Below are 13,510 nucleotides of genomic sequence, written 5' to 3'. Positions count from 1 at the left end.
AAGATATTTTTCTTTAAGGAGAGAATTAGGCCCATAAGAGTTCAGCGGTTGCATTGGCAACTGTTTTGTGTTTTGCCTCTATCTTGTATTGGCCGAGTGTGGTCTGCTTTTTGGATGACCAGCTGAACAGATTTGAACCAAGGAAGATTAGCTAAACAGCCATGGAACGGTGACCCATGTAGTCTCATGCCACACCACAATTACTGAAAACATGTAGTCATGAGAACGATTTTCTGTTGAAAAATAAACTATAGTATACAGTCCCCTTAATGTACCTTTGGAGATCTTTAAGAGAAACCCAGTGACTTGGTTCTGGATCATGCATGGATTGACATGTTTTATTAATGGCACAGGTAATGACTAGATTATTAATGTAAGATATTTCAGGCTACCAACGATTTGGGGATATTTAGTCAAATCATACTTATGTTTTTCTCTGACACCTTGAGGGCTAGAATTGGCGTGCCCACAAGTTCTCAGAGGATTGTATTGAGCCTTGTTCACCATAGTGAGAAACATATTGGAATATGAAGCCTGAAATAAATGGATACCTAATGAGTTGACGAATGCAAACTAGGGTTTAATTTTTATGTCATTGTAAATTAATTGTCTGTGATCAAATAAAATTTTTACTTGTAAGATTCACTGAGGTATGTCTAGTGGTGCACGAGGTCGTCTTTGATAGGGATTGGCCTTTAGAAATAGATGTTATACTTGACGTAGGATTAAGGGTGGGGGCGGGGCTGTGGTGCCGCATTCAACGGCGGCCGGTGCCCCCTTCAGTGACTCACTAATCACCAAGGCGCTGATGGCAGGGCAGGTGCCTAGTCGTGGTGTCCTCGAGATGGAAGCAATAACCACTGAGCCCCTTTTGATGGAGGGCCCCCACTTCTACTCACCCTCCACCTTGACAGTAATGGTAAGGCAGGTGTCAGGTGGTGTTGTCTCTATTCATGAATTGTAGCAGATATGGCATCTTCAATTGTTGTCTTTTTAGGCATATTGGGTATATGAACTCTAAATGCCTCAAATTCAGGACTTTGGCCAAGTAAGAAGAATTAAGCTCTATTGCAGACGGTATGTTCCATGTTTGCTGAATTTGAGGTTGGAAGAAAGTAATGATCCAACGCCTTCCAAATAGTAATCAGTTCATTTTCACATTCCAAAAAATACCTTTGAGATTTTTTTAATCATGTAAGACGATGAGACTAATTCATGAATATTTGCCTCGTGTTCCCTTTTGGAATGTCTTCAGTGAGCTGCTTCCAATAATGCCTTACAAGATGATTCATATTCTTATGAATCTCCAACCATAGGAACCATTGATTCTAAGATCCAAGTAGAAGAGATTCATTATTTATCCACTTAAAATATGCAGGATCATCAACGCCAGGACCATCCTTTGTAAGTTTATCCATCAATTCTCGTGCAGATAGTTGTCCCTCGATATAACTAGTCCATTGAAACAGAATATGGCCAGTAAATAGTTCTCTTTTGGGAACTTTAATCTTTGTCTTAATCCATATATAATCATATAATATGAATTTACTAGTGATCAGACTCTGATTTACTTGAGCTGCCTGACTGGATGGATTTGGAATTTCAAACTTTGACATTTTTCCAGATTTCTAAGAACACTAATCTTTTGAGTTCTCTCACACAAGAATTTAAGTGGAAGCAAAACAAGTGATCAATGAATTGTGAACATGTATGGCTCCGATACCATGTCAAGAAATGTAGATGATTTAGTTACATCATGTCATTTTTGTAGGTCTTCAGAAAGCAAATATTTAAGAATCACTTACCTTAACTCTGGAAATGAGAGATGCTTGATCTCTTTTGTGATTAATATCTACAAAAATATTGAAGAGGTTGGATCAACAACAGAAACTAATAATGTTCTTCCCACTCAAGAAGGAATAAAAGGATTTTTTTCATTAATTATAATTTTATTTCAAATTAATATACCTTTTTCCTATTAATACATCTTGACTAGGGTTGGACATTTAGGAACAAGGCCAGTCAGACTGAACTGAACTGGGACCATAGGTCTTCCATTTGGCGGTGCACCAATTGGTCGGGCGGGTTAAGTTCCAAAGGTCAAACTGGACCAGAACTAAAAGTAAAATATTAAATATTAGTCATTACTTTTTTTTTAAAATTCAAAAAAAAATTAAATACAACTCACCACAAAGGTTTCTATTGAGCTTAGCATAGTCATGACATATTTGACCATATGCAAGCACCCAATTGATGAAGAGGAGTTCTTGTTCGAAGGGGGACTGCCATAACCCATCAAAACCTCTTCCTCTATTGAATGTTTCTTTATTCTTTATTTACCCTGACAGTTCTACATGAAGAAACAGATGTGTGAAGGGAGAAAGACCCAGAGATGGAGATAGATGGAGAGGCTGGAAATAAGGGAAGGGAGGGGAAGGGCCATTCATTGCCAGCGGTTTCTAAAGTTGATTATGGTTATAGTCAACATAACCATCAACATAAATTTTCTATTTTGAATTTGGCATTAACGAGTCAACCTGACTAAACTGGGACCCAACTAGGAGTCCATGACAGAACAAGAATGGGCCAAAAAAAGGATCAAACTTTAGGTAAGGTTTAGGTATTTGCTAAAGACCGGAACTGTCAAACTCTAATCTTGACTACCAGGCCCGTTCAGCTCAGTGGTTGATCCTAATCCTTCACAACATTCTTCTTCTTCTAAGATAGTTTTCTTGTTCACTATCTTGAATTGAGATATCACTTGTGTCGACAATTCACTGACAAGAAAAAGGTTTTGCCGACCGAGATGATTAATTTATTTCTTTATTGGGTTCGTAGTAAAGCTTGGTGGATGGATAGGCAACGATGTCGCAAGACCTTTTCGCGGGTACCCGGCAGCACATCTAATTTTACTTCGGGGTGTGGTCAAGTTAGAGGGACGATTCCCGGAGAGTCGGAGCTCTCCCAGACTTGCACGCCCTCCGCGCCCTCCCTGCAGACGAAGAGCCGGTCGCCACCGCCCTCCATCATCGTAATGCAGCCCCGATCTGCTTCGGCCTCGCCGTCCACGAAGTTGCTCCTGTACGACGAGGAGGACGGCCCGGCATCTCTGCTTCTCTCGCCTTGGCCGTCCGTCAACCTGTCCTCCTCGTCGCGATCGTCCAAGGGCGACCACACTTGCAGGCCGCGGTTCGAGCTCACGAAGATCTGCTTCTTGTAGAAGCGGAGTACGCCGCCTTGGCCCTCGCCGGCGGCGCGCCTCAGCCCCGCGGCCCGGTCCTCGAGGTAGACCCACGGGTCGTCGCCCAGCATCCTCAGGTCCGCCACGCCGACGTCCCCCGACTTCCAGCAGACCTTGTAGATGGCCGGGGCCGGTTCCTCCGGGTCGACGTCCGCGTCGGCGAAGGAGTCCCCGAACCGCGCGCTGCTCCGTCCCGACCCGGGCTCGGCCGCCTCCCAGACCGGCTGCCCCCCCGCCCGGGAATCCCACAGCCGCATGTAGCCAGAGAATCCGAAGGCCCCGGCGCTGACGGCGGTCGCGAAGAGCAGCCCTCTGCTGGGCAGCGCCACCAGCCTCATCGGCGCGGCCACGCGCGTGGAGCTCCCGCTGAGCCGCCCGATCTCGGCGGTGGTCCGGAGCGTGGCGCGGTCGACGGCCAGGATGCAGTTCTCTCGGTGGGGGCACTCGAAGGCGGCGTAGATGGTGTTTCCCTGGGGGCCCGGGTCGGCGGCGATGGCGGAGACCGTGGCCTTGTAGACCCTCGGGTCGGACGCGTCGGTCCAGTGTACGGCGCCGAGATGGCGGCCGCGGGCGGTGTCGTAGAGGTGGAGTCCCGGCGAGTCGAGGGAGGAGCCGACGGCGGCGACGTCCGGCCAGGCGCGGCGGAGCGCGGTGATCTGGTCGATGTGCGTGCGGACGGTGCCGACGTGGGAGAGGGTCCAGTCGTAGGAGGAGATCTGGCCGCCGTGGGCGATCCAGAGGGAGCCGTCCTCGGCGCCGGCGGCCATCGCGGAGGCGACGGCGTCGGCGGCGGGGCGGATCTCGGCGACGGGAGAGGCGTCGAAGCCGAGCAGCGGGCGCGGGGCGGCGGCGGAGCGGAGAAGGGGCTCGATGCCGTAGTAGAGGGCCTCCTCCGCGAGCTCCCTCATGGAGAAGCGGCGGGCGGCGGCGGGGAGCGAGCCGGCGCGGAGAATGGAGAGCAAAACGGAGAAGATCTCCGGGTCTCGGTCGATGAAGATGGGCTGCTCGCGCCGGACCCCGGCGGAGAGCACGCCGAGCAGGGAATCCGGCCCGCCCGCGCGCAGCGTCGACGCCGTCGTCTCGAACACCATGCCGCCGACGTTGAGCTTGACGCGCCCCTCCTCCGAATCCATCTCGCCGTCTCCAGAGTCCAGATGTCAGAGGGCCGCCGCCGAATTTCGGAGAATGGAGGAGGGGGGATCGCTGGGAAGAGAAGATGGGTAAAGAGACGGATGAATTTCCTAGTCAACGCAAAAGTATCGAAGCTTCACCGTCTGTGAATGTTCTAATCGGGCTTGTTATTTTGTTCATTGTTATCGCTCGCTAGATTCCGGCACTGCGTTGAACAGTGTGGATTCGACTTGCCAGTTGCCAGGAGTCGGGTTCCGGCACGTGCGGCCGCCCCGGCTCCACGTGAGCGCGGGGGAGAGGATGATGAGTGATGACTCTCCCGCGGCGCGAGCAAGATAAGACGCCTGTGGACAGCTCGTGTGTTCCGTCCCCGCCCTCTCGTGCGGCAGAGATTGGCGGGGGGGCCCGGCCGTCGGATAGGCATCGGACGGCCCTCGCGCCTGGGGGCGGGCGGAATCTGCCCGCTATTTACCCGGCCCCTCCCCGCTGGGCGCCGGACGGCCTCCCCCACGAAGGAACGCCACACGCCGCAGCGCCTGCGCCTCTCGGTTCTTCTTGCGCGGAGGGAAAGATGGCGTCTTTGGGCATGGGGTTCGCCGGGCCGGCGGTGCTCAGAAGCAGCAGGGTGAAGGTCGGCGCCACCGCGTCGGGCAGAAGCACCGCCGGCGGCGGCGGCAGCAGCAGCGAGGAGAAGGGTCTGCTGGACTGGATCCTGGGGAGCCTGCAGAAGGAGGATCAGCTCCTGGAGACGGACCCCGTCCTCAACAAGGTCGAGGGGAAGAACGGCAGCATCCGCACCAACTCCAAGGGCACCACCTCCGTCTCCGTCCCCGCCAAGAAGAACGGCGGCTTCGGCGGCCTCTTCGCCAAGAAATAAACACGACGCTTCTCCGCGCCGGCCGCCGCCGCCCGATCCTCTTCCCCCCGTCCGCCCCCTTTTTTCCTTTTTTTCCTCTTCCCCCCCCCGCTCGCCTCCTCGAATATGTCGTCCTCTTCCCCCTGTCCCTTCTCTTCCGATTAAAGCAAGACGCTCTGTAACGCGCATGGTGCAGAGTGGTAAAACTGCGCAATCTCACAGTATCACAGGAGGAAACTCCCATAATTCAGCAACCAAAGTCTACGTAATTGTCCCCGTCTCCTGCGCGGATCGATTTCTGACGGCAGATTATTCACTTCGTCGTGTCCTCGGTTACGTTCAGGCCCGGCTTCAGGAAGAGGGGGACGCAGGCTCGCTGTGCAGATCGCACGGCCATCGACCCATCCGCACCAATGAGTCAACGGCCCCGGAACCTCACCGCCGGCGCCAAGAACCCCCGTTGAAAATATCCTTCAAGTGTTGTGACTTGTGAGTCGCACACAGGTAACGTGACCTCCTCCAAGTTAGAAAACATAGTTGAGTTACAACAGCTACAAGAGCAAAGAGTCCATAGAAAATTGAAGGCAAAAAGAATTTGAGTCCGTCAATTTTTAGTAAAAATCGGTATAACAAACAATACCATTGGAAAAAAAGGAAAATTATAATTTCTTGGACAGACTTTCACAGTATAGATGTAAAATATGACCCTCCAATTAGGAGATGTAGATGAATGGAGTACATGGCAGTCAAAAAAAAATTTTGTTTCCAAAAAAATAATAAAATTTTACAACTGCCCAAATAGTACAGAATATAACAGAATACACTCAAACACCAAAATGTTTAGAATGCCATACGTCCATACGTCGCAGATAAGTTGGGTACCATATTCTATTTGTGACTGAGAATCTTTTGATACTTTCCTCCCAGTAGACTAGCACTATATCTACCACGAAAGTTGGTTGAATTGCAGGTTTACCGTAAGAAACACTTGAACTGATATTTTCTGAGAAGTCGTATTCTGATGTTTAGATATATATTGGCTTGATGGGGGAAGTAGACGCTCAGTAAATTTTTCATGCAACTTCTTTTATGCTCCTAAGTTGTTACACTTTGGAAGAACGTTTCCCGATATCTTTTTGGATATAGCTTATGTGATATATACACTCCCCAATATATATCGTGTATAGTATATGTGAAGTGGGAGGCAAAACAAAGAGAGAACAAACTTAGTTTTCCAAAAGTTTTGGTATGTCTCTATTCTTGCCCCAATGGGTAATAATATCCATTGTATTCCAGTAAAAATATTAACTAAGAATTTGACAAAGCGTGCAATATTTGGCCAAATACGCTTTGCTTCTGACATTGACTTGTCAGTCTCCACGATGCTTTTTTGTACAGTTCGTTCCAGTGACATCAACTACGAGAGTATATCTAACAAAAGGAAAAGTGCTCTACTACTTCCCACTAGAATGGAGTCGTATCTCACAGATGACTTCAACTTGGTATGCCAATTCCGTTAATACCTGTTTAAAATATTATTGTTCTAAATGTAACCTTAAGTCTTGATTATGAATATGAGTTCATCTCAACCTTTAATTGAGTTTTTTGCATCCTTGATTTTTCGATAAACGTCATTTATCTTATATTACTCGATTATTGGGGCTTTGTTGGGCTTTGGGTTCATATTCAGATTTAATGAATATCAATTGATTACCATCTTCTAAAATCAAGTTTTATTGGTTTATAACAGCTAAGTTTAGCTTACAGGGAATGATTTAGATAAATAAAAATCAATCACTTACGTATATTTCTATATATGTATTAATTACCTAATTCATAAGGATATCACATGTTTCTGTTAGATGGTAAGTGAGAACTTCGGAGCTTATTCATGTTTAGGTTAATTTATGATCCCGATATTTACTTTCAGATTCCATACATATTTAGTCTCACAATGACCAATCAATACTCTATTCAGGTCAGGGCTTTGGCACTATCAACTAGCAGAAAGTGAATTACTCAAAATTTATCTTGCCGTACGATATTGAAGACAATTTTTATACCTGATCTGCCAAAACTTCCATGTTTTTTTCTACCCTCTTGCCCTCCTTCCAAGCCTTGGTCTGAAGAATCTCTGTTTAAACATAGTGCTTCAGGTTTGTATTAGCTTGAGTTAAATATCTTCCATTTCAGTCCCCTATAAAAAATTAAGAAATGATTTTAAAATACATATCAACTGTGTTGTTCTAATTCATATTACGAGCACCGTTCTGAGAGGATTGGGGATTTGACTGATTTACCAGAAGTTGAGGCTACTTTCATTGTTTAGGTCATTATCTTTTAGGATTTATCCTTACAAACTCCAAGGATCAAATCCATAGGGATCAAGTATTGAATTAGTTAACTTAAAAGTTACAAAAAACTAAGAATGTTATAATACATGTCTTCAATAATTTATGAAATCCATAAAGTGATACTTACCAATCTAATTTAATAAAATGGTAGTAGAGTTTTGGTTTTAAAACATTTTGAATAATAAGTGAACCTAATTTATGAAAATGATTATAGGGGAAATATAAAAAATAAATTTAAGATGATGACAAAATTTTTGGGTAATGGAGGCCTTGATCTAGAAGAACATAATGATTCCATATAACATAAGGTTTAAATGGAATCATAACGGCATCAACAAAAATGTGAAACAAATAATCTCCTCAACAAAAATGTGATTCCTTTCTTCCTCGAAGGAGTCACGTGGAGCTGCTCATGTGTGCAACCTCAAGAAATATCCACACCGTCCTCAGCACGTCAAATCTCCTCCTCCATCTTGACGATCTCCATTTAATCTCTATCGTCATTACACCATCCCGATCGCATCGGTAGTGGAGAGGAGGTATGGGGAGAAGCGAGTAGGGGAATGCCTTGAACTATTCTGGCTTGAATGAATTTTATTTAAGGCTTCCCCTATTATAATAAGTGTGTATTCTTCATAAAACACCCTAAACTTAAGCATATATTCCAATGTCCAAAAGAGTATTTTGGTGTGACCCTCAAGGCCCATGTATCAGTCTAGTTAATGACTCCAGTAGTTTAGTAACCTTTATTGGGATTCCAAATTAATTAACTATATCATCCCATAGATTAATTAACATTGGATCGATTTAACCCAATCGATAGGTTAAGTCTCCAACATGAGGGGTGCCAAGCTACACTTCCTTCTCTATAATATAGAAAGTAGTGTGTATTGACTCACTCATGGAACCTATTCATCGTCGGTTACCGTGTACGTATTATCCCTCATCCACTTGACACTCCTAGGATGACTTAAGATATGGTCAACTATCAAACCCAAATCGGTCATCCGAGTTAGTATTGATGTGTTTGGAAATCATCATAGAACTCTTCTCCCGATATTTCACTACCTTGGACAAGGATTCATCGCATCGTCTTCCTTGAGCTGTCAACTCTTATACTGATGACGAGCGATCGTTTCTTGACCCCTCATTCATCTTACTGAAATTATTGATGCACCAGAACTAATACTATTTTAAATCCTTAATAATCCAAGTATACATATGATACTTGTAATGAAGTTATGAATACATGATCGTACTTTGTGAATTATGATGAGATCATAATACAACAATCAGTAGTCTTTAAGCATGTGTTCTAAATATTTTTATTCAAAGGATACGCGGGGAGGACATCCAAGTATATTGCTAGAGTAGCACTATCTAGCCTCACTCATATGAGGCCTATGGTTGTTCTCGTAGCCATTAGTGTGGAGACACTAATGATAGATAGTGAGTGATGTTTAGTGGAAAATTTTCAGTCAATTGATCTGTATGAATCCTTGAACTATCAATCATGTTGATTCACGTCGCGATTGTGTAAGTGATCCTTAGACCTGAGACACCAAAGACGTCTTGTGAACAGATATAAATATTTAGAACATGAATATGTTCTATAAATAAACATCGAATGAGATATGGGATATGATTGGCTTGTCGGTGAGATATATTTCAATCAATCTCCCACTTGGACAAAAGCTAATCACTCTTAGTGAACAAACCCTTTATTTTTTATTGATGCTCAAAATGCATTTAGCTAAAGGCTCCGTCTATGGAACGCTTCCATTATTTAATCTCGGATTAAAGTGTTGTAGGAAGTTCTCTAACTTCAAATGAGACCTAGACTCTTTCACTTGTGTAATAGCATTATTGGTGTCACACAACTATGTAATAGGGTTTATGATCAAATATGAATTCTGGATTAGTGATGAACCTTTTAGGCCCTTTTTCTCATTTGGAGACTTCAACTATAGTGATGTACTCCTTTTTCTCATTGTCAAGTTTTGAATTGACCTAGTTGGAAACTTTCAAATAGGTTAAAGTTCCATATTGTATAATCAAACTTCAAAGGTAGACTTTCTATCATTTGAATGTCATTGAAACCTCAATTTTACGCTATCCCCGATTTTCAATCCATCTTCTTTGTGAACAAAAATATTTACGTTTGTCTTCTCAAGACATCAAGAGCATATCTATATTATTTTAGTGCTAGAGCTTAGGCCACTTTAAGCCCCACAGATAGAATTTTGTACATGATGAATTTTGTGATCATGGTACAATGAACTCCTTTTGGTGATGATATCTATGTTTATGGATTTGGAGAATAGTGATAACCTTCTTGGCCCATCTCTATAGTTTTTTTATTAATGATACGTAGGAGATATTTGACAAGATATTTGACAATCATTCATGGAGAAGATATTTGACAATCATTCTTTTATCGAGGATAACATTCTTTCGTCCTTCTCAATGAGTAGAATGTATTCGATATAATGATGATTGTATTTGTGCTCCCACTCATCTTCATGTATACTTGCATGGCTCATTCTTCATTTTCAATGAAGACATGAGATTTGAAAACTCTATCAAAACTCATATTCTAACTTTGGAATGCCTGCTTCAATCCATAATTGGATTCTCGCAACTTGTACACTTGGATGTATAATATTAGGTCGTATCATATACACCTTCATCCATTTCTACATTCCATAATCATAATGTGCTTCTATGGCAAGAACGATTATGGTGGACTATCATGGCAGCCAATGAAAACCCTTCCTCCATGAACTTTTCCTTCGAAGAATTTCAATTTTTCTATCAACACATAATCTTTATCAAAAGATTCACTTACTCATACTGGGTACCATTGATAACTTGCAAATAAACATGATTAATTAATGAATTTTACATTATGTTTATGTGTTTCAATGGCTATATTTGCATATTATCATATAAAAATGAAGATAAATCACTTACACTTTGATTTTACTTTTATTCCTTATTTTTTATCATTTTTTTACATGGAATTTAACCTCATTTCAGTGAAGAAATATTTTTTTCATGGCCTTAAATATTTGGCTAAATGTTGGTAAAGGTTTTCCTAATTTTTCTAGAATTTTTCCATATTTTTATATAATTTTTTTATCATTATATAGCCAAGAAATGATTTTTTATCATTTATTTAGCATTTACTTAGCATTTATATATATCAAGGGGCATCCATGTCATTTTCCCAAAATTCGGGCAAATACATGGATGCATTTTATATATGTGAATTTTTTTTTTGTAATAAACAAAAAGTCGGCGAAATATATTCAATATAATATATATATATATATATATATATATATATATATATATATATATTAAAATGTCGGTTAGCCACGTGCGTTAAATGCACGCGCTAACCGACGGGCACGAATTTTTGCACGTTGGTCGGTTAGCCGCGTGCATTTAATGCACGCGCTAACCGACACACATGCAATATTTTTTATATACATTTTTGTTAAATAAAAAAATGATGACGACATTTAACGGCGTCGATTTGCCACGTGCATTAAATGCACGTGGAAATCGACGTCGAAAAAAAACTGTAAATAAAGGCGGTCAGCTTACCGCCCATTTGTTTAATTTTTTTTAACGCGGTCAAAAAGTGTGGCTCCATTTGTCGTTTTCTTTTTTTTAGAAAAAAATTAAATGAAGAGGGCGACGTGGCTCGTTTTCATACATTCAAAAGAGACTCAAATGCCCAATTATTGTGCGCCGACGACGAGGACAATCACGTGTCAGAACGTGATCCGAGAATGCAGAAAACGAGAAATACTGACGCCGACCAATAGAAAAATAGCATTTCCAAAGTTCTTGGAGGAGAGATAAATAATCCAACGGCTAGGATTAATCCTCAATAAAACTGTGATATCTTGAGATCTAGTCGTCCGATGTAGCTCAAATTTTGAGGGTATGATTGTCTTGCCCCCCTCTACGATCCAAATGGTTGGATCTTTAAATAAAGGTGTGTAAGAAGGCGAAAATCACCTTTTGGAGGCTCTCCCCAAGCATTTGGCCAGGAAGGACACGGGAGGGGTTCTTGAAGTCGACAGATCTTGCTTCTGCACTCAAATTTGTAAGTCTCTGATTTGTATTTCAATCATCTTCTTGAACGATTCTAAAACGCCAAGGCATGGGCGAAATGTACATGCCCTAGAAGTTTGTTTTGAATGAAATTAGCACTTCATTTTGATTCTGACTCAAGATCTGGTTTGTGATCCTTAATTATAAATCAATTTAGAGCATTTCTGCATCATTAGATTTTTAATTTAGGGTCGGATTTCATCTTTTCCCCAAATTCTTCATTTTCTCTCTCTAGGTTAATTTGTCTAGTTTCATCTTGATTATTTAATTCCCAATTTTAATTCATAAAAATTGTCTTAAAATTTTTTAATAATTGGGAAATTAATAATCTAAATTAATCTGATTTTAAAATTAAAATATTCCTATCTTGAGCTTTTTGACTGAAATATTTTAAAATCAAAATTAAGTCTTACTTGATTTTGATTAATTAAAAACATTATTAAGCATAATTAAGATTTATTCGTTGAAAAATTAATTCATCTTTGAATTAATTCATTGAAATTGGATAAAATTCTCACTTGCTGCCTCCCTGTGGTTCGACCCCTTGCTCTATATTCCATATTTAGTTATTAAGGGAAATTATAAATTTTATTGTTTAAGTCTAAATCCAAAATCAACGACATATTTACGTGCATTTTTTGCCTTATCAACCATACCCTTTGGAGTGTCGACCAAGTTCCAAACTCGGATGACGTGTGTGGGTCAAATATCATAATCTATATGTTCTTGCTCATTCCTAAAGTTAGAGTAGCCTCTTCATATGTTAGAGATAAATGTCTCTATAATAGAATGTTTTGAAATTAACTTAAAATTCACTAAGTCTGATCCCACCAAAGTTTACTAAGTTCAATCATGTATTCATGGACGTCATTACAAGTATCAAACGTGCACTATAGTGAATTTTTTCTATTAACGAACACGGAACAAGATATAGAATGTGTAATTGGCTAGTCGGCCACCTATATTTCCATCAAATATAATTTTTCAAGATTGATTGAAAATTAATAAATTTCATAAAATAAAATATTATAACATTGTAATAGAATTTCTAATGATAAATGCTAATTATATCTAATATGTTACCTTGATAGGCTTCTAAGTAGTAGATAATATCAAATTTAGTGTTTTATTTGGTCGTTAGTGATTGAGATTATTCAATAAAAATATCTTTAACCTTACTTTGGGATATTTATCTAGTGATGAGTATGGATAGTCTCCACATGGAACAATGATTTATGATTTGATTCTCTTACTATAGTGATTATCGCCACAAGAAGAGATAAGGGCGAGAATAAAATAGATGAGCTATTGATGTCGAGTAAAAGGATGTAATAGGTATAATTCAACTTAAATTAGTAAATAAAAGAGGAAGTCAAAGAAAAATTATGAGACATGTTATTAGAATAAGGAAGAAGACGTGACAGATACAATAGGGATCAAATGCATGAACAATGAGATGGTAGAGTGAGAGACAAGATAATGGGTATGTATGGGAGTGAAAGGATTGTGAAAGGAGTGATAAACCCTAATTAAAATAATGACAATGTCAGAAAAAGAGCAGTATAAGGTGTAGATGCTTACCTTAGATCCTTATGCTCTGCGAGGATCATGGTGATTTACGAGTGGCGGTAAGTTCTGCCTCTTCTCAAATGCTTCTTCCCACTCACCCAGAACACCAAGAACACACTTGACATCCTTACAAGTGTATATTTACGATTTTTACATATTCCTTGTAAAATACACTTGTGAGGATAAAATTAGAGCCCCTCAAAGGATGAGAACAGAAAAGTGAGTAAATAA

General features: G+C 41.3%; 2 protein-coding genes across 2 annotated transcripts; one reads left to right on the top strand and one right to left on the bottom strand.

The window, feature by feature from the left end:
• Positions 1-2,778: 2,778 nt before the first annotated feature.
• Positions 2,779-4,527, bottom strand: LOC144714678 (BTB/POZ domain-containing protein). The gene has a single exon (XM_078589460.1). It carries the CDS (start codon positions 4,372-4,374, stop codon positions 2,926-2,928), a length of 1,449 nt encoding a protein of 482 aa, XP_078445586.1. The 5' UTR covers positions 4,375-4,527; the 3' UTR covers positions 2,779-2,925.
• Positions 4,528-4,667: 140 nt separating this feature from the next.
• On the top strand, positions 4,668-5,487 carry LOC144714680 (thylakoid soluble phosphoprotein). Its single transcript, XM_078589461.1, has one exon. The coding sequence runs from the start codon at positions 4,683-4,685 to the stop codon at positions 5,247-5,249; it is 567 nt and encodes a 188-aa protein (XP_078445587.1). The 5' UTR covers positions 4,668-4,682; the 3' UTR covers positions 5,250-5,487.
• Positions 5,488-13,510: the final 8,023 nt, after the last annotated feature.

The sequence above is a fragment of the Wolffia australiana genome, chromosome 17 (assembly GCF_029677425.1).
Source record: "Wolffia australiana isolate 7733 chromosome 17, ASM2967742v1".
NCBI classification, from domain to species: Eukaryota; Viridiplantae; Streptophyta; class Magnoliopsida; order Alismatales; family Araceae; genus Wolffia; species Wolffia australiana.
This window is presented reverse-complemented; position numbering and strand designations above follow the sequence as displayed.